This window comes from Ambystoma mexicanum, chromosome 13, assembly GCF_040938575.1.
Source record: "Ambystoma mexicanum isolate Mex_15411 chromosome 13, UKY_AmexF1_1, whole genome shotgun sequence".
NCBI classification, from domain to species: Eukaryota; Metazoa; Chordata; class Amphibia; order Caudata; family Ambystomatidae; genus Ambystoma; species Ambystoma mexicanum.
The window spans coordinates 630,145,166-630,167,679 of NC_090938.1; the positions used below are offsets into that span (position 1 = coordinate 630,145,166).

At 45.3% G+C, this 22,514-nt stretch overlaps 1 protein-coding gene across 3 annotated transcripts in view; it reads left to right on the plus strand.

The window, feature by feature from the left end:
- The window catches only part of TNS4 (tensin 4), a 74,209-nt gene extending 55,876 nt beyond the window's left edge, over nt 1-18,333 (plus strand). For all 3 annotated transcript variants that reach the window (XM_069634562.1, XM_069634561.1, XM_069634563.1), the window contains exons 11-13: nt 8,329-8,397; nt 10,271-10,297; nt 15,679-18,333. In XM_069634562.1, coding sequence (XP_069490663.1) covers nt 8,329-8,397; nt 10,271-10,297; nt 15,679-15,811 — 229 coding nt within the window. In that variant the 3' untranslated portion in view covers nt 15,812-18,333. The remainder of the gene's footprint in view (nt 1-8,328; nt 8,398-10,270; nt 10,298-15,678) is intronic.
- The last annotated feature ends 4,181 nt before the right edge of the window (nt 18,334-22,514 follow it).

Genomic DNA, 22,514 nt, shown 5'->3' on the forward strand with positions numbered 1-22,514 from the left:
CATTCGTCACTTACCAGCATCATGGTTGCTTAGCCCGTTCTTCAATGACCAGCATCATGCTCGCCTAGCCCATTCGTCACTTACCAGCATCATGGTTGCTTAGCCCATTCTTCACTGACCAGCTTCATGGTCGCCTAGCCCATTCTTCACTGACCAGCTTCATGGTCACCTAGCCCATTCTTCAATGACCAGCTTCATGGTCACCTAGCCCATTCTTCAATGACCAGCTTCATGGTCACCTAGCCCATTCTTCAATGACCAGCTTCATGGTCACCTAGCCCATTCTTCACTGACCAGCTTCATGGTTGCTTAGCCCATTCTTCACTGATAAGCATCATTGTCACCTAGCCCATTCTTCACTTAAAAGCATCATGGTTGCTTAGCCCATTCTTCAATGACCAGCTTCATGGTCACCTAGCCCATTCTTCAATGACCAGCATCATGGTCGCCTAGCCCATTCTTCAATGACCAGCATCATGGTCGCCTAGCCCATTCTTCACTGACCAGCTTCATGGCTGCTTAGCCCATTCTTTATTGACCTGCATTTTGCTGTGGAGAAATAAAAAGAAAAAGGTACCATACAAAAAGAGGAAAATCAACAGTGAAATTCAGGAAATGCCGCTAGAAGCAGCTTGCAGAGTGCACATTGCACATCATTGCATCTGCAAGTTCTTGAGCTGTGGTCGTGCAACACCCAGATGCCAACATTCCTCATTTCATTTGAGAGAAGCTTGCCCTGTCCTATGTTTTTCTATGCGTTCTGGGACTTGCCTGCCTGGATTTGTCATGGGAAATCCAGGACAACAAGCTGCGGAAGCCAAACAAAAAAACAGGACGAGCATTTACTAAAAGGAGTGGACCATGTTGGCATGTGAATCATTGTGACATACTCACGATTTAATTAGTCATTGGAGATGTTGGCAGAAAAAGTCCAGTTGTCCCATCCTTTCCACTACACTAGACTACATTTTATTTTAACATTTGTATTTTAAATGATTAACTTTGGGTTGATCGTACTGCATTTTAATTCAAATAGGCACTTTGTTTTAGTAATCTGCTATACGCCTTGTTGACTCCTTTTTCTTTTTATACTTTAAGTTCCTGCCTTAATCATTTATAACCGTGCTGCTTTCTGCACGTGAAACTACGCTGTAAGAACTACAATTGCCAGTGGTATTGTTTTCCGTATGCATATTTACGTAGTTAACCGGCGCGTTAGTGCCTGGCGCGTTTGAGCCCGGCCGGTTAGTGCCAGTTTGCGATGACACGTGACGATACCGTTAGATCCTAACCAGACATTTATCTAGGTATTTACTTCTTTAACCTCTTTTCTGCTTTGCAGCTAGAAGATCTTCCTTCCCTTGCCACTGGAATACTCATTCTGGTCCCTTATCAGACCACAATACCATTCCCTCTGAAAGTAACCCACTAGCATCCAATGCAAAGGTTATAAACGAGACAACCCGGAACCTTCCAAACATGAAGCGTCAAGATATCGTCCATTAGGTACCAAACAACTATGACCATATTAGTAAATAAATGACAGTATTGAAAAACCTTTGAACCTCAAATTTGAATTGTGATTCCGAACAAATGAAACCATTTAGTGAAATAAAGAACTACAAACAACGCTACATTAAATTTGCTCTCCTAAATATCCAATCTGTAAACACCCATGCCGTGGACATACACAATTACATATTAGATCATGATTTGGACATGCTCCGTCAAACAGAGACTTGGCTCCAAGTACTTTATGGTCCTATATTGGGACTGGCTGTCGCAGAAAAATATACGTTTTTCTTGACAAATCATTCAATTATGAAAAGTGGGGGTGTGGAAATTTTCATGAAAGAAGAATGACCCTTTTATGAAGTCCAAATACCATGTACGGGTTGCGAGATTTTGCATCTAAAACTAAAGTCAGATGCAACAAACAATATCAATCTCATTTTACTCTATCGACCCCCTAAGGACATGCCAGAGTTGAATGATGAATTGTTGCAGCTGTTGCATCCACTACTATTCTCAATACTGAGCCTACGCATTGTAAAGGCAAGATCCTGGATTGGATAGTATTTAGATGTGGAAATCGGTGCAACTAGTACTTGCATCTGGTCAGATCATCCTATCATACAATTTCAGATTAATCACATGCAAACATCTATAAGGAAACCAGCACCTGTAAAACAAATTTGGGCTAGAAATATTCATAAAATCTGCATCAGATTTGAGTAAATGATCACAAATTCTGGAACAAAGTCAAGATTCTCGCAGACCTAGCTGAAGCACTGCTACACCGTCTCCCAGCACAGCTGAGCTCAGATAGACCATTAACCATCGAATCCTTTGACTCCTGGCTTACTGAATCACTACTTCCTCTCACCCCCTCAGACCCCACAGCCTCTCGCAAAGGACCATCCCCGAAATGGTTCACATGCCACCTGAAGACCTTAACTTGCTTGAGCGCAAATGGCGGACATCTTGAACCCCTCTCAGCAGATCTATTTTCGCCCGCCACCACCGTAATTACAAATCAGAGATCCAAAAGGCCAAAAAGGCCTATTACAATAAACGAATCCTGAACTGTCGCAACAGCGGCAAAGAGCTCCACAGAATCATCTCTGAATTTGTGAAACCCTCCTGCTCCTCTGCCCTGACCACGCCCACACAAACACTCTGCGACTCCCTCACGCTAAATATCTACAACACATTACCAGACGGGATGGCAACCCTTAATACTAAACTTTCTACACTCACCCCCTACCCAACACCTTCCACTCCTGACTCCACTGCTCTGACCGCCGCAATGCCATCACTCGACTCTTTCAACCCCATCTCAAGAAACTAGTTCCTTGATCTACTATCGGGCAGCAGACCCTGCGAATCCCCGCTTGACCCCTGTCCTGCTTCTCTTCTGAAAGAAATATTCTCCTCCACATGTGCAGGAGAACAAGCAAAGTCCATACTAAATGACTCCCACTTCTCAGGCATCTTTACAGAGGCCTTTAAAATAGCATATGTCAAACCTCTTCTAAAAAAGGCATCCCTCGACCCCCTCGAGCCTAAGAATTACAGACCGATTTTTGGCGAAACTCATTGACCGAGCTTTGTACTCTGAGCTCAACCGTAACATAGAATCCAACAACCTACTCGACCCCGCCCAATCAGACTTCAGACCGTGCCATGGAACAGAAACCACTCTGATCTCGATCTGGGATAATCTCAAGGTCTCGGCAGACTCAGAATGCTGTGTAGTACTGGCTCTCCTTGATTTGTCAGCCACCTTTGACACCGTCAACCATTCTATCCCACTTGACCGGCTCCACTCCCTAGGAATCCGAGACTCGGCACTCAAATGGCTTGCCCCACTCCTCAACAACAGCAAACAAATCACTTTCCTCTCCCCTTTCCTCTCAATCGCTCTCACCATGAACATTGGATTACCACATGGTGCCTGCCTCTCTGCCCTCCATTTCAACCTCTTTCTGACCACTCTACCAGGGATCACCCATGCCCATAACCTCACCTGCTACAACTATGCTGATGATACCCAATTTATCCAGAGAATTCCCAAAACAAGCTTCACCCCACGACCTGTCCTTGAAGCATGACTCTGAGACATTGACCTATGGATGACAAGAAACCACCTCCTTCTGAACCCAGTTAAAACTGAGATAATGGTGTGCGGCAACACTGCGCTTCTTTCGCAACCACTCCACGGCCCCCTCCTTCGGCACCACCCCTACTACTTCTGAAATAGTCAAAAATCTCGGCTGCCCCATGGACTCAGGCTTAGCCATCTCCCATTAGATCAATAACGTATCAAAATTGACTTACTACTGCCTAAAGCTCATAAGATGCATTTTCTCTTATCCCAGCTACCCCAATAGACTCACCGCTATTATGTACACTGTTATGTCAAGACTAAACTATGCCAACTCCTTATATCTGGGTACACCAGCATACCAACTTAACAAACTCCAAAGAGCCCAAATTGCGGCCACCAGACTCCTTCTTGCACTGGGACACAGGGATCACATCTCCCCCACTCTCCGCACCCTTCACTGGCTCTCTGTTAGACAAAGGACCACTTTCAAAATCCTATGCATTACCCACCGAGCAGTGCACAAGACCGGCCCAGCATACCTACAAGAGACTATTACACCCAACCACCCACCACACACCCTAAGGTCAAGCGCTGCCCTCTTACTAATGATTCCAACCTTCAACTCAATCAGGATTGGAGGATCTGCCTTCTCAACCTTAGACCCAACTCTGTGGAACTCACTCCCTCCTCCCATTCGACACACCCAAGACTACATGGCCTTCTGTAAAGCTCTAAAAACCTGTCTTTTTCCATAAACCATGATTTTGACCATGTAAGGGTGCTGAAACTCACCAAAAGTATAGAATGAAGAGATCAGTGACATTAAATTAGAAACTAATTACAGCCAGCCAACAAGTATCCCTAAAAGATACAGAGGGAAGAGACCACAGAAACCGACCAATAAGACATCAAAGCAGATTTAACCACTGTGAGGCCAAAGTTGGCAGCCTTAGTTTCGTGCAGGCTCTAGGATATTCATCCCTGAATCTCTGATTCCCGATACCAGTAGACAGGCCTAGCAGCCTCTCGTCCCATCAAATCGATCATACCCATTCACCCCGACCAGCCTGACTACATACCCATGAAACAAATCCTCCCAAGGCACTTATACAACCAGGCTCTACATTGCCTCTGTCAAGCCCTGTCCTTTAGCACCACTGCCTCGTTAGGACTACAGTGCTGAGAGATATATCCTGACGTATAATCTGTATCCTGCCAAGTCCTACCCTGTAACCCACCATAAACCACAAACAAGGGACCCGGAAAATGCCCTCCCTGATACATAGCGCTGACCCTAAGGATAATGACCCGCTGGCTGTCCAAATCCTAACATACTCCAGTCCAACCTGGGAACATTTCTCAAAGTACCGCTACCGCAAAACAGGAGGACAATCACTACCAGCTCCTCCAGAGCCAGAAAGTAACCTGGAACAGTGGGCTGCAAAGAGTACATTATCCACTCCAGACACTAACCTCTCCTACCACTATGCCGACTCTTCACTTTACACCAACAAACAACAGAGCGCAGCTATATCTCGATCAATTGCGGCCTAGCTGCACACATACGAACAATTCTCCATGAATACCTCAACAACCTATTAGAATGCAGCTATAACCCACGGAAAAATTGGCCTAGCTGCACATATAAACATCCTACACAGGCCTAATGCCGCCAGAATGCAGTCTCGGAGACCAATCACCTGACTGCACACATTTGACTGATCTCTCACTACAAACACACCTAGTGTTAGGATGTAGCCACCATCACACAAATCACACTGGCTGCACACATATTGAGTGCACCCAAGCACTGTAATCTGTCATACTCCCTCAACTGACCTGGACTGCGGTCCCCAAGGGCGTTCAACCCACAATCCCTTTGAGATCATACCGATGATATATAGGGCGCTATATGAATCTCGCAGCATGTTTAAATGGATGCTTTTTAGAGTTAAAGGAGAGAGTTAACTGCTTGTAACATTGAAGCTGCACTAGAACAGTCCCATTAGAATGCGTAAAGAAGTTGGAGGCCCCACCACAAATAAGTTTGCCCCTCTCCATCGTCTCTGAAGTTAGCACCTATACCAACATTTGAAGAGCGTTAGCCACCCCAGCCCACAAAATGTAGGTTTTTTTGCACCCATGCATCTCAGTTAGCTATGACACCAACCTACCACTACCTGCGTGCTATCGATACGAGTCCCTGCCCAGGATCGGGGTTCTGGACAGAAAAATGTACCGAATGATAGGTTCCGACCTCAGCTGTGGGGACTCTGCAAGGGTGAGGAGGGAAGAAGAGAGAGGTGACAAGATGTGCAGCCCATTTCTCGATGCTCCCACAGGCCACCAGAAGGCAATATAGCACCACGGACAGCAGCACGAGTCCCTGCTGCTGTTTTCTTTTACTTTTTGGACATCTCGGACACTCAATGTAGATTTGCCCCAGATTAGCACAGAGAATTATGACGCCGATTTGTGGAAATAAGTTTCGGACAGCATGGCAGCTACAATCTATAACTTTCTATCATCAAAGAACTGAGCCCAGCAGAGTCAAGGGACGCCCCCGGAAATAAGTCTGCAGCTCCTACGCTGCTTGATTTGGGGGAGTGGCTAGTTAGAAAAGTTAATCTTTCCAATGTGTTCCTAGGAACCACAAACACGGTGCTTAAAGCCTAAAGCTTAAACTGCCCTGTGTGTATGGAGCCTGACCCCCCAGGACTGCCTCTGACTGTGTGCTCCTCTGTCCACGTTTCTCATCATACTCCCACATGTGCTGCTGCATCACTGTGTGATCTTCAGCACATTCAGCTGCTCATGGTCACTTCACCCGCTATCGGCCACTGCCTCCCTGCTCATGTGTGAATCTTTACCTCCTTATCAGGCCACCCGTGCTAAAAATAGTAAGTGCGTGGATGAGTGCTTTAAGTGGGACAATACATCAAGGGAGGGCCCTAAAGAGCCTTAAACAATTTTTGGGAGTGGCTTAAGAGGAAGAATTGCTGATTGAGAATTGCAAGTAGCTGAGGAACCTTTAAAATGGGAGTGGCCTATGCAAATGGAGGAGTGGCCTAAAACACACAACCAGCCAGACTCTGGAACTCATTCCCAAAGGAAATACAAGCAACAGAAGATCACCGAAAAATTCTGGAAACTGTTAAAAACATGGCTCTTTATTTCACCAGGCTAAAGAGGAAACACCAGCAAAGGACAACCGCCAATGCAACACAATAAAACACTGAAAGCCTGATCCCCGAAACAGGGCCACCCAAAGAAATAAAGCAGCTGTCCCCAAAACACCATATAAGAATGCCAACCCAACGGATGAACACAACCTGCAAAAAAAGACTTAGATGACCTCTGACCAACCCTACTATAAACTCTCTAATACTCTGCATATGCCCAGCCTCAAACACTGAACAAAGCAAACACAAACCTCGGCTGGAAAATAAAATGGAACCTAAAGACACTCTACTGACACCCACAACATCCAACAGGACACTGAACCAAACGCAGATAGACCACCCATATAGAACCATGCACTGAATGCCACACATCGACCAACAAAAAAAACAACCAGCACGCAGTGACTGTTTTTTCCGGACTGAAGCTACCAACAGCACATCAAAGCTGTCTTGCACTTTTCCCCTCTCAATCCCATTAACTCCTCCCAACCCCTTCTTTTTCAGATCCGTCAGAGCGCCTGGAGACCATGAAAATGGCAGCAGTATGTGTTATAAACCACAATAATATAACATAACCATATGCATGAAACGGATGATCTTCTTCTAAACATTGCTGATAGTGACATCTCCTGGTGAAAAGCTGTATTGTCACTAATTATCTTTTCTTCCAATGTTAGTACAGTGAATTCTGTTTGTGGAGCCCTGGCAAAGCCCCCAGTTCTAGGGTAGTATAGCTCAGCGGCAACGCGCTCGTCTTGGAAGCAAGATGACGCAGAGCAACACAGGTTCGAATCTTTGGGTCTGTGCTTAGAAACCTCTTCGGTATTAAGCACTTCATTAAAAAACAATTATAATTAGTATTCTAAAGTCACACAAAACCACAGGATGTGATGTCAGATGCTGTGATGTCACAGCTTGCCCATCCCACCTCTTTTAGAAAGTGGGATGTACCTGTGTCTCTGGTTAAATTCAGGTGATCAGTATTAGAAGATGTTTTCTCTCCAGCCGCACGTTATTCATCTGTGTGCACAAATAGCTGCTGTGGATGAAATGGTGAACTCTATGACACCTTGTAATTTGGACAAACAAATGCTTGCTTTTGCCACATAAAGTCATTCCTTGTTGATCATTCAGGCTTAATTCCCCAAAAAATGTTCAGAGCCTGCAAGTGATGTTTGCACGCACTGGCTTTTAGCTCATGTCACTTTAATTTCTTCTCATGTACACAAAGGATTATTTTCAAGGTTAAGGTGTTTAACTACATTTACCAGAATGCAAAGTGGCATGAGCTTAAAAGACAGAACTAGATGAGCAGCTTACATAGAACCAGGGTAGACTTGGGATTCTCATACCTTCGCCTAAACATGTCATTTCAGAAATGTCTCGTTCTCTACCTGTGCCTTACTACTGAATGCATTTGGAGGTTCTAGACCCAAGCATCCATTGTCGAAGTTTCCACCAATGTGATAAGGTGCTGATGCCTTCTGATCTGTGCATATGTTGTGCTGATCCACTTTTCTCTTTTTTTCCCCACAGGGTGTTTTTCCGAAGGCACTACCCCCTGGGTACCATCAGCTTCTGTGGCCTGGATCCCCAGAACAGACAGTGAGTGGACTATTAATTCTTAAACCCATAGCCACATCATCAACAAAGGCTAACCATCCGGCTTCCCGATGCCTCTTAGATGATGTCTGCTTGAGCATTGTGATCTCATTCCCCAGGCAGCCCCTTCACTGAACGCTGCAACGGAAGCTCTAGGACCCCAAGCAGACACCATCAAACAAGGGGAGATTCTGGAATCCTTATTGTTGATCATTGTCAATGATTCACGTTCATGGCGTTCTTAACACGTTCCTCAGGCCAGCCCAAGTTAACAAAGGCACCGCAGCGTTACCCCTGGTATGGACCGTGGAATGGGTTAAGAACGCATTAGCACCCCAGGTTACCAACGTGGCAACCCGAGGTGTTAAAAAAAGCATTTTCATTCATTGAACAGGACGTTTTGCGCCTCCTGTTTAATGAATGAAAATGCTTTGCCAAGATGGCCGACATGGTAGAAGAAGGCAGGGCTCCATATGGAGCCCCTCATCTATTACCATGGTGACTGGAAAAGGAAAAGGCCGGGAGCGGCGGCGGTTCAGCCGCCTCCACAATCAGGTAGGCGGGGTTGGGAAGAGGGGTTGGGGATCATTAAAGAAAGGGAAAGGAGGGTGGCTTGGAACGCGGGCTAGAGCGAGAGTATCGGGCTGCGTTTCCAGCCACCTGATTGGCATACTCCCACCCACAGGGTGCTAATAGCTAAAGGGATCTGGAATAGTTATGTTCTATAGATAGCCCCTTTAATGCTTCCAAATGGCCTTAAAACGCAAGGGATGGCCAGGCCATGAGGTCCAAATGTCTCATAAAAAGCATAGCCACCATGTCTTTGGTAACAACCCCTCCAACAAGCCATGGATTTTTCGCCAACAGCACTTTTAAAGCTAGGCTCATAATTATTTTTGGAAAACGAAACTAGTTGCAGAATGCAACGTGATATTGACAAAAAAGTCAGAACCTATTCAAGGTGTCACATGTTACCTAGAACCATTTCACATCTCTGCTTAGGTTTTGTATAAACTTGCAAAAAGTATTTTTTGTATTATTCACACTATAAATGCCTAATAACTTTACTTATTACATTTATTTTTACAAATGATGTCAACACCATTAAAAACAAAGTGTCTGCTGTGTTTTAACTTTTCTTTATGAAACAAACAAATAGCACGTAACACTTTACATTTCCATTATAAAAGAGAAAATAAGACAAGCTAAGTAATTTCCCTTAGGGCTGTGTTTTTTTGCACTATGTATTGCTTAGAAATCAAGTAAGTGACGGGATACTTAAAGAGTACACCAGGAACTACTTAATGTAATTAACCCTCAGGGAAATGCGTTTGCAGGCAGGCATGCCTGTAATAAATCACCTTAATCTTATAGGGATGCAGATAAGAAGTTTAATCGCTGCAATGAACCCATTTCCTTTCAAACAGATGTTCACGCGGGCCGAAATGCCTGTTCTAAATCACATTGATGTGGCAAAGACTTAGATTACACAGAGAGTATACCTCTGCCCATGCGACCTGGCAGGATCACATATACATCATATTCCAATAGGGTGAGTGCCCCCTCTATGAGGCAAAACTAAAAAGACCAAATGAAGACATGTTTCCATCTTTCCTTGGGCATCACTGATGTAGTAACTTGCATATTGGGCCTGAATTCTAGTCCCTGTACTTAGGTTTTGAATATAAAAAAAACACCTTCTCTCCCTTGTTTAATGGAAATAGAAGTCAGACTTGGCGTTTCCAGGATAGGGCAATTCTTTTTTTAAATGTGAAAACTATTAGTGATGTTCTCTTGGGTGAATGTGCCCCCTTTCGTGGAAGTTTCCTTGATTTCTTGCCTGTCCTTTACAGCTCTTTGTCTTTTCTTTCTTCAGGTGGCAGAAGCAGTGCCGCTCCTCCAGGTGAGATACCGATAGCCAAAACTAAAACCCGAGGGCCCCCGTGCTCTCTTGCGATAACAGATTGTTTTAATCCCAAATTGCTTAATTTGAAATGTCAGTACCATACCAGTTGTCTAACATAGCCGCAGGAAAAAAGTCCACTTTCAGTTTATATGGATATTGTTTATATAGCTCTAATGGGCAAAATGGGCTTGGAGGCGCTAAACTGGAAACACATGCAGCAAACAACACTTCAGGGGCAACACCTGGACATGGGGGTCGTTTGGTTCTGCCCCAGAGTGATAAAAGTTTACGCTAGGAATGCCAGGCCCATGTGATGGGATTAGAAAGGTTGGGGCATGAGTGCAGCAAAAGAGGCAATGAAGTCTCAAGAGAGTAGTGATGGGGTGATCAAGAGGGCAGAGGGAGTGGAAATCATGGTGGCAGAGGCATGGCTAAAAAAGGCTGAGAGAGTGCTTGATGGAGGCAGAGAGGATGGTCACCGCTGGGGCGCGAGGGTGGGTTCTTGAGCAGGGAGAGGGAGAGTCATGGGAGAGGGCAGGAGGCATCAAGGTAGCTGAGAGGTGGGGCACGTATGGGGTCTAAAAGAGTGTGCCAAAGGGGCAGAGAGAGAAGGATACATGGAAAATAGAAGGGTAGGACGGGGGCAGTAGGGCATAGATGGAGCAGGAAGAGGTGTTCATGGGGCAGGAGGAAGAGGAATGCATGGGGCGGATAGTAGAGATCACAGAAGCAGAGGGGTGTGGCATGAGTGGGCATGGATAGCAGGGGCAGTGAACCAGAGCGGGATGAGTTAAGGGGGCATGAGGCAGCAAAGGAGGGAAAGAAAGTGGGTTGCAGGTAGTGGGAGGTGGTCACAGGGAGAGAGAGGGTGGGGGGGAGAGAGAGAGAGAGAGACAGACAGACAGACAGACAGAGAGAGAGTCATTGAAAGTGGATCAAAATGGCCGCTATACAGAGTGCTTATCACTGCAAGGTTCGAGGGGCAGATCAAGATGGGCAAAGGGGACAGAAACCGGATGGATAAAGGAGCAGAGAAAAGGGCATGGTCAAAGGCAGCACATGAGAGCAGTTCCGGGTGGCAGAAAGTGGGGGCAATGGTTTTGGAACAGGGGATTGAGTAGGCGCAAAGATGGCCTTAGAGAAGTGCGGCCATTGGGCAGAGTGGTGCGCTTGAGAGTGGCAGAGCCAGGGCTATGGATTTATTTACAGACCTACACAGGGAGTAATCAATACCATTACTGTGCGCTGGGCATGAAGAGGTGGCATTGAGTGTTGGTGGGGTGGAACTGTGGTTTTCCTACAGGCTAGTGCAGTGGTCTTTACATTGTGGGGCTCGACCCCTCTGTATTTATTAGAACAGCTAAGCACTTTGGACACTTGTAGGGGGTGGGTTGTATGCCAACAGATTTTTTACTCAATGTGGGGGGGCTCAATATAAAAAGGCTTGGGTCTAAAGGGTGTGGTACTGAAAACCTTCCGGTGCAACGAGGTGAGTGAGTCACTTCCTGATCGATCGATCGGCCAGCATTATCACCAGCCTCCCTACAGGGCGCAGCCAAACGTTCATTGTTCATCCTCATCAATAGGTTTCCAGGCCGTCGCATCCTTCATTGGACATATAATTGAGTGCACACATAATAGAATATCTTCACTTCCCAGCCTAGTAATATCATGTTACACACATGTAGAGAGACTCGCTCACTATTTCCTGCCAGCTCAGGTGGGAAAGATTCAGGTGTCCAAAGGTTCAGAGAAGAGGGGATGGACTCCAAGACCCCCATGGCAGACATCTGGTATTCCAAGGTGTGAGGTGTTGCAGTGAGAAGGCCTGGCTGACCATTCTCATATGACTCAAGTAAATGTTGCCCTCCTCAAAAGGCAAAACAAGCACGATAACGAAACAAACCACACATAATCTCGCCCAACACCACATGGCGACTACCGACGGAAAAACACACCTACGCTCAGTGAACCGTGTCTCCGAACTGAAGCTGCCAACAACAAATCACAATTCTCTTGCTCTTTTTCCCTTTCAGTCCTACTAACTTACCCACCACCCTCCTTGCATTACAGATCCACCAGAGCACCAAGAGACCACACAGGTGGCAACAGCACCACCGTCGGACTACTACTACCAAAACACAGGCAGCCCCCAAATTAGGGAAGCCTTGATCAATGCCAGATCGCTGGTAGCTCATGCTACAGAAATTGCTGGCTTGATTCTCAAAGAAGAACTCGATTTCCTAGCTATCACTGAGACCTGGCTGCACCCAGCAGCAGGTGCTATGCTTATGCTTGCAGTCCCAGATAATTACTCCATCCTCAGACAAGATCGGCCTAACTCCAGATGAGGTGGTGTCGCTATCATCCATAAATGCAGTCTCACTATGAGATTAGCAACAACCTTCAACGTCCTCTCTTGTGAAATACTCTCAGTTAAATTGCCTCTCACCCATGCCCAAACACTCAATATCCGCCTGATCTACCACCCACCAGTCCCAATAGGCACTTTTGACGAGGACATTAACACCATTTATCCAGCAACCTTAAAAGCTCCACCAAAATACTCCCCTTGGGTGACTTTAACATGGGCTTCAATGATCCTGAAGACCAAATCGCCAGTACTATAGTCAACACCCTCTCCGAATTAGGTTTCACACAAAGGAGTATGGTTCCCACCCATGCCAAAGGCAGAATACTTGACTGGGTGGCCGATTACAACTATCTAGCGAATTTTACCAACATCTCACCATTAGCCTGGACCGACCACCATTTGGTATCGTTCATGCTCTCCACCGTCCAACCTCCACCTCCGCCAACTATCACGCCCCCCCCCCTACTTACGAGAAGTAAGAAATGCATTACAGTCGAGAGACTCATCCCGAACGTACTCCCCACACTCAATACACTCCCTGAAGACCTAGACCCAGAGACTCTCGTCGAAGAATATAACAAAATCATGGCCACTTCACTAGACATTATTGCACCCCTTAAACTTAGACCAAGCAAACCCAAAATGCATCTAAATAAATGGTACACACCATTCCTCAAAAACTTAAGGCAGCAAAAAAGAAACTGCGAAGCCTCCTGGAAAAAACTCCCATCAGCAGCTAACAAACTTAAACTTTCTAAACTAGCCGCCCATTACAAAAAAAAATGTCTTGGCTAAACGTTCCTCCTTTGACTCCCGCATATCCCAAGCAAATTCAAACACGAAGGAACTATTCGCCATCCTTAAAGAAGTAGAAACCCCTATAGCACCACCAGATACTTGCACCAAAGACAAGAATTGGTGCTCAGAAATCCAAAATGCCCTAGCTAATAAGATTGCTACCTTACAGAACAAAATCTCATGCAAAAAAGCCTCCTTAAACAACCCTCTCCCTTCTAAACTTCTGGAGAAGCCTATTCCAAGAGATATCACTTGCTTCAATTTCTCTAAAGTCACCACACTTGAAGTGGAAAAAATCATCTTATCCCTGAAACCCTCCAACTGTCAGGGAGATCTGTGCCCGGCACAGATGCCGCCCGTGACCTTTCACCTTTTATTACAAAACTAATAAATGCCTCCTTTTCCACTGGTTCCATCCCCTCCAACCTAAAACATTCCTGGGTACTGCCACTTCTAAAAAAACCTACACTTGACTCAGCCACGCCTACAAACTACAGACCCATAACCACCGTACCATTCCTTCTAAAAATCCTGGACAAGGTCACCTACGTACAAATACAGAAGTACCTGGAAGAACACCCTCTTCTAGGAGCTAGACAATCAGGCTTCCGCCCTCAACAGGGGACAGAAACTGCTCTCATCGACCTAAAAGCACAGATTGATAAGCTCAGAGACAATGGCCAAGCCGCCTCACTTCTCCTCCTTGACCTCTCGGCTGCTTTCGACCTGGTCGATCACTCGGTCCTATGCTCACACCTCCACACATCAGCCCATTTTTCTGCTGAGGCTATCACATGGATTAGTTCATTCCTCAATGGCAGAACCATGAGGGTCTTCTCACCCACAGCGGCAGCAGACCCCATACCTATCACCTGTGGCGTGCCACAAGGCTCCTGTGTCTCCCCCACACTGTACAATATATTTACTAAGCCCCTTTTCGATGATCTGGATCATCTCGGTATCACCTACACAAACTACGCAGATGATACCCAGATCCTCCTTCCGCTTTCTGGAGATTATGGAAAGGATTTGGCCTTGGTAAATAGAGTGTACATCAGCATCCAGGCATGGATGGCCACACACGGACTATGCCTGAATGATGATAAAACTGAACTCATTGTCCTAGGCACTTCTACTAGTCTGAAGAAACTGGGCCCTGCCTAGTGCTCCTTTATGATTGATGGTAACAACATTAAAGTGGGACAAGAGGTAAAAACCCTAGGCTTTTACCTGGACTCCAACTTCTCCTTCAACAAATAGGTGAGCTCCCTAGCTTCCTCCACAGCATACACGTGCAAATTGATCCGTTCAGCCAAACCATTCCTATCCGACAGAAGCTGCATTACCCCCGCTAGAGCCCTCATACAGTCCCGCCTAGACTATTTCAATGTTCTCTATCTGGGAGCCTCTAAAACCTCCACCAACAAACTACAAACTTTCCAGAATAACGCTCTTAGAGCAGCTCTGGGCATCTCCAGAAGAGAGCATGTTACAGGCTACAGTCTACAGAACAACTGGCTCTCCATCAAAGACAAAATTCTGCTAAAAACGGCGTCCCTCACCCACAAATCTCTTCTTAATGCTGCCCCAACCTATTTCATTGATAGATTTCATAGACAGTACTCCCTCAGACCCACAGGAACAGCCTACAAAGATTGCCTCTCTGTCCCTAACTTCAAACGCTCCACTATTGGTGGCAACAGTTTTCCCGTTAAAGCAGCTAAATTATGGAACTCCCTGCCCCTACTCTCAGAATAGACTTGCCCTACCAAAACTTCCGCTCCAAGGTAGTCCTGTGGCTAAAAACATAGGCCATCAAATACTTAGGTGCTAAGCCTGTCCTACTCATACTACAGGCACACATTGCACACAATGTAACTACATGTGCCTACTTGTTCATATGTTCATAATCCTGCATATCTCTTTGTTTATGTATATTTCATGACTGCTGTCATTCAGCTTCGCACCACATGTGCCCACTTGTTTTATATGTATATAATCTTGTATATCTTTATGTTTATGTATACTTAATGATTGATGCAACTAAGCTCCGCATATTCTTGTAAAAGTTGCGCCCTGATATCTAAGGGCATGCTCGCGCATTACAAATAATAAAACAAACAAACAGTAGCATGGTATAAGAACCTTTAACATAACATATGGTCTGTAGCAGACATTTGACTCTCTTTTTTTTTCCCCTTTCTAGGATCTTTGGGTTTGTGGCGAAAAGCCAGACCGATGCAAAGGACAACACCTGCCACCTCTTTGCTGAGTATGACATTGTCCAGCCTGTGTCTCCAGTCATTGGGCTGTTGGGCAGCCTACTGCAAAATGCCTGAGGTGCCGCCTCTGGCGTATGGACTGGTTACACCAGCCGGCTACTTTCGAGACAGTGGTTGGTCCCGCGCTGGCTGCGGCCCACCTCTCACAGACTCTGTGGTGCTCCAAAGGGACAGCCCATTTTACTGCTGCGTATTAGGTGCTTGGTGGGAGAGCCGAAGAGACCCCCGGGACAGGGGACACCCCCGACATGCACTGCATCCTCTGTGTGGACCAAGCGACTTGGATCAGTCCTGGCAGAGATGGGATGCCAAGGTTGCCAACAGCACTAATTGTACTATTTCTAGATCTGCAAAATATATATGATGGATGGCACACTCTTGTGTGTGATGCTCGTTTTGCTGTAACTGTGCTTTTTTGTTTCATTTCTATGCTTATAGTGTCTCAAAGTCGTCAAAATTGAAATCTGTGTGTCAGCTTTTGGCTTTATAAAACACCCAGAAAATAAGCATCCTGTTTCCCATCATGTTCAAGAACACTGCCACCTAGTGGCAGGTACCGCACATAAAGTGTGCATGCATGGTGCCTAAGTGTTCTCGCATTAGTGCCCCCAGGGGACTCGGTACCCAGGGGCAAATGTGCTCACTGATTCCACCCGGGCATCATGCTTCCATTATTCCCAGCCCCTCATTGGTTAATGAGCCAATGCGCGTTCAAGTGTTGAACATGCCTGGCATTGGGATATGCACATAGGTGCCAGCTGATCATTAAGAACTGGCCCAGTATTACCACGAGGCACTCACCCCAAAGTCACTCTCACCCCTGTGCCATTGACTGCCCTGGGCAGCAGGTGTCTTCCAAGGACGCATCCGGGTATGTTACAATCACATGCTTTTCCCGTGCACTATAAGTCCTTTATCTAGAGTAGGGGTTTGCAAACTGGAGCTCTACGTAGTCTTTGGACTACCACTCCCATGATCCCTCACCACTGACTATGCCGACTAGTCCTGACGGAGTCGTAGTCCAAAACATCTGGAGATCTAAAGGTTGCAGACCCCTGATTTAGAGCAATGCCTGCTTAAATCCATGCTGTCCTGTCCCTGGTTCTACAGCAGAATTGCAAGAGTGCTGCAAACCTCTCAGCTTGAGGCAGCATTTGCCACGTTTCAGGGTAAATCAAGGCTAAACCTCCTCCCGTCTTCCAATGGAATTCGGCCCTGACTTAATCCGGGCCTGGCCACTTGTCCACGGCTGCCAGGAATGCTCCTGATCCCAGGTGATGGATCATTGCGGCCCGCGTGGAGCTGTGTTTCCTAAGCTCTAATGGCCTTGCTGAGGGTCGGAAGGATGTTTCTCATCAGCCTGCTGCTGCCAAGGACATGCCTCGTCCGCTGCCTCTGGCTGTCATTTCTTAATCGCTCTCCATTTTCACTGTGGTAAACCTCTACATGTCATTATGCGGTCATGCAATTTTAATGTAACTTTATTGAAAACATGAGCATTCAAGCCGCCAGACTCCATAGTCTGTGGTGCCTGGACTGTATACTTTTTCCATGTGCTAATTAATGCACACAATTTTAGTTGTGGCCTTCATCTGTATCTCTGAGCAATTCCTGTTTTGTTTTCTGGCTGTTCAATTTCTTGTTTTGTAAATGTTTTAATCGTTTTTCTCATACATGATAAGGATGATAAAAAATGTTATTTATGTCAATTCATTTATTTTAATGTTATATGGGTGAAGGTGGGTCTCGATATGACCTGTTGCATCGACTCCAAGCCAGGTCATTTGCAGTGGGAATCCAGTACCGTCTGGATCTTTGACTGATCTGCAATATGGAGTCACTTTGTGGTGCAGAGAAGTGTCAATGCTGTATAAAACACCATCCAAATTGGCGCCAAATGCACCTTTACAGCAAGTCTTGGGCCGGGAGGATAGTTCAGGGGCAAAGTGCTCGCCTTGGAAGCAAGACGACGCAGAGCAACACAGGTTTGATCCCAGAGTCTGCGCTAAGAAACGTCTGGGTATTAAGCGCGTTATAAATAACCAATTGCAACTAAGAGGAGAACGATGGAATGGGCACCTCCTCGCAGAGCAGGACTGATGTGTACAGCTGGGGAACTTGCTCTCCCAATGCTTTTTGAAAGTTGGGGGCCTCTATACATGTTCAAGGTATGTAATGAATTGGAGCAGTGCCAACATGTCTGTTTGCTGGTCACTTTGTTAACTCTTTATTTGCCATGTGTACCCTAATTCAGGACACTAATAACTGCCTAAATGTAAGCACCTTTTAAGGACATGGCTCAATTCTGTTACTCCCCCTTTTACCTTGACTCTATGTGCTAATGTGCCAGGGGATCTCTTTGGTGTTAGATTTGCACTTTAGAAACCAGAAACGAACACGAGACTTACCTTGCAGATTCAGAGCTCAGCTCCTTTTTTGACTGACAATCGTTATTTTTTTATTTTATTTGTCGGCTAGACGGAGGCTAATTTTGTACATGGATTTATTGCAATGGTTATTTGTTGTAACGCTGTGGATCTTTTGTATGCTATTTTCTTAAATAAAGTACATTAAAAATCCTTGATTTCCCTTTTCACTCTTGTGCCAATGAGAATCCTAGGCAGGGTACTACTGAGTGAGTAGGGCGTATCCACAACTACACTAGTGAATATACATTCACCCGAGTCAGGTGTAAACTTAATCTGTGTTACTTGTTTTTGAGGAGTGAATTCTGTAACCCCCACAGTGCACTCAAAAATGTCACCTTCCGCCCACAGTGAACCTTGTTAACTTGGTGTGCACCCCAGGTTTTATGGAAAGAACTTCCAGAACTCCCTGTAATTCCGAATGCGTAGTTCCCTAGGTTTCGCCAGGCACTAAATGCCTCCTAGCAACTGATGCTGACACCACTTGCTCTCTCATTCACCAAATAAGATTGCAGCTATTTCAGTTTCGCACCCAGGAACATTTTAAAAGCCATTTTGAATACATTAAATTGAACTTGTAATATCAGTGTGAAACAAGGACATGGGACCTCAGTACAAGTCTGGCAGTCTGGAAATAAGGGTGCCAGTAGCAACTTAATGGCACCCTTTCCGGAATGCCAGACTATGAGAATGCCTGCAGGGGCCAGTGCTCCCGGCAGGAGGCATTGTCTTCACGGAAGCACTGGCACCGTTAGCAACAGGGCCGATGCTTCCATGTCCCATGGGGACTTACACTTTCCGCCGCCTGCCATCCCAGGTTGCCGAGACTTCCCGGTGGCTCCGGGATCTCAGGCGGTGGAACAGTGTTAAGAGGTCAGCAGCAACTCACCGGTCGCACCAGCGGGTTACCGCCAACCTTTCAATGATGCCCATGGTCTGTAAACCCCTGGGTGTCTGGGTTTTGAGACATGGAGTTGGTCTTCGTTAAGCTCTCTCCAAAATCCAAGCATATTCAGCTCTTAATGTAAAGTTAAACAAGGGGTTAACAAGAACACTTTGTTCACCATTTGGTAGCTGAGCTGAACACTCAGGCTCTCCTCCGTAGAAGGTGAATGGGCACACTCGCATTACAGCATTACACATGGATGCAATCACACTAAATGAATAGGGTCTTTGTGGTTTATTATACATGGATATCATTTGCATTACGGAACAATGGGACTCATTACAAGTTCAGCGGTAGCCTTGTCGGTAAAACCCGCAGGCTGCCGCCGAACTTGCAAATTTTACTAGCACCCAGGAATGGGCAATTACCGGGTCATTATAACCGCGCCGGACCTAGTAATTGCCCATTCCTGAGCGCCTGTAAAAAATGCTCCCCATTCCCATTGAGCCCCATCGGACCCCAAGAGCAGCAAGCCATTAAGCAACGCCGCTGTTTCACCCCAGTGTCTAGACCAGTATTTACTGGCTTCAGAAGGGACTTTTATGTGTTTCTCTCTCGGATGTGACACTTCAACTTGTAGTCACTTCCTCTGGCTTTTCAATGCAATTTAGTAGGATATGGTCTTGAAAAAATATCTACCAAACAAGGAAGCAGTTACAGCATAAGGGAAGTGCGTCGCATAAACACATAGTTGCCCAGTTAGTTTGTTAAAATGTCAGTAGCCTGGTAGAGCTGGCCAAGCTAGCTCACCTACAAAGGAAGAGGATTATGAAGATAACGCCCACGGGCTGTTGCGCGCTTTACAAATCTGAATAAATAAATAAATAAGATCCCAGAGTGGACTCTGAAGGACTGATGGAATTCCCCAATAGATCTGCAAAGGGAATAGCCACTCACACCTCAAGACAGGCCCAGATCACATCTGCAGTCGCCTCAACAGTTGGGTTTTTACTTAAGTAATACAGCTGAAAACTATTGAAAGCACAGACAGGATGTCTCACTCAAAGCAGGCCTCACAACACGAAGACTGCCCCTATGGCCAGCACACGCTCCAACACATCAGCACTTGTCTCAAGGGTTTAAAACAGGTAGTGCCACAATCCATAGCATAGTCAAACACCAAAAAGGACTTTAAACTGCCATTTTTAACAGTCACCTAATCTTTGCATGCCTTTCAGACTCTAGAGTCTCCTTGGCATCAATGATAGTGCGGGATTAATAGGGTGCCATAGTTATTTGTTTCTCCAATGTATGGGTTTATTTAACCGGGAAATGTCCCTCTCCTCCTCCTCATCCTTTGCAGTTACTGATGTTGGGACATCCTCAAGTGGAGCGGCAGCTGTTGGAAGGTCAAGATGGTCTACTCGATGTCCTATCTCTCTATCACAGTGCTTTCCTGTCACAAAATATATGTACGTGTATTCTTCATGTACAGTACATGAGAGAACTTCATACCAACTTCACACATCATATCTGTAACCGTTGTATGCAAACACATTTTGTAATCATGTTTTACTTATTAATACATTGGATCACTTGGGTCGTATCGTAAAATCCTACTGCTGGAGAGTACAGCACGATTCTAGTATCATTTATCTGGTCTTCGAGTTGCTCTTATGCTCTCCTAGTTGTCTTTCTCTCATTTAGATTATCAATGGAAACCATGATTACATATAAATGGGCTCTTGCGATGTAGCTTAAAATGTGTTTCAGTCTTCCTATTGTAATTGCAATCTTTGCTCAGGGCCATCGACAAGCTTTCAAATACTAGTTTTCATCTGTCTATTTCCAAACAGGTGCAAGAGTATTGTTATAATTTGTGTTATTATCATCATCATCATCATCATCATTATTATTGTTATTGCATTTGAAGTCCTTTTACTTGGAAGTTTTCTAGAGTTTTGGTGGTCTGGTATGCATTTTAAGGCCTTTTTTTGGGCAGCCAAAGTTTTCTGGACTTTTGGGGGTCTAGGAGTTGTTTTACGGGCTGCCAAGGTTTCAAGGCCTTTTAGGTCTGCCGCAGTTGTCCAGACATTCGGAGCTCTTGGACACGTTTTTCAGGCTGCCAATGTTTTCTGGACTTTTCTGGAACTCGCATGTGTAAATTGCCTGTCACTAATGTCATGAGGTGATGGGCAGCTATCACACGGGTGCTGTACATTTTCTTCCTGATGAGTTGAACGTTTGTTACATTCCAATGTATTATAGATCTACAGTGGTAGAAACATATCACACAGCTGTTAATTGACTGTTGGGCCAATCAGAATAAGCGCAGTAGCCTCGAGACATTTTAAATTCACACTGATGAGCCCAATTAGGGAATTAAATGCTCAAGCATTCTCAATTTCTATTAGGTTCTCATTTTAACTAACTCTATCCATTTTGTTTTACTCCCCTGTGGCTTGTATGGACACTGGTACCTCTCGCCTCTTTATTTTGCTACTGGAGCACTACCATTTAAAGCCATGAGAGGACTGAATTCTAACCTTTAAAAGTATATGTGCAAATGAAAAGTATTAGCTTGAATGTTGAGGCAAGGACTGGGCTCAGCCAACAGGTTTCGATCAGCAAAGACTACACCTGGGCCGATTGTGGATTAGGCTCCACCTGGGAAGCATCATTCATATGGACACAGCCTTCATGGCACCCAATCAATGACAATCAGGTTGTTTGGTTCCTTGTGGTGACTGTGGTTGAAAACACTAAAGTAGATCTGTTCTGTAGACCGCCACTCACATGAACGTACACCCTCATTAAATGTCTCATTTAGAGGCTGTACAACCAAATGTTGGCAGTAACAATATAGCAAACCCCAGTGAAAAGCACCCTCTAACTTAAAGTGGAAGAAAAACATTAAACGAACCAGGGGCAATGCCACCAAGTTGGCCAATAACATAAGACCATTGCTTCAATATCACTGGTTGCTAAATCTAGGTGCAGAAGTTAGTTGTAGCAATAAGAAATGACAGTACCATATACCATGTGTAAGCTTTATGACCCTGTAACACAAGAAATGTTGTATATGTGAATCTATAACATTAGCAATGTATAATATCTATGTACCTGTAACATAAGATTCTACTTTATGCAAGTCCCAGTTGTTTAACGGCCCGGCGCGCTATATAAATAAATAAACAAAACAATACAATACTACCAGAATATACTACCTCATGTCCATGGTGGCAATAGGAGAACCCAATTATACAACATTCTGACTGTATGCCAGTTGCAAACACTACTCAAAAATTCATTACAACAACATCAGAGGGGGGGTGGGGCGGGGGGGGCATTAATATGTTGCCAAACAAAATGGAGATGAAGGTGAATGGGGGAGATCCCCATGGATGGAAGTTATCACAACATGGGAAAGAAGCCTGGATCCTCAAGC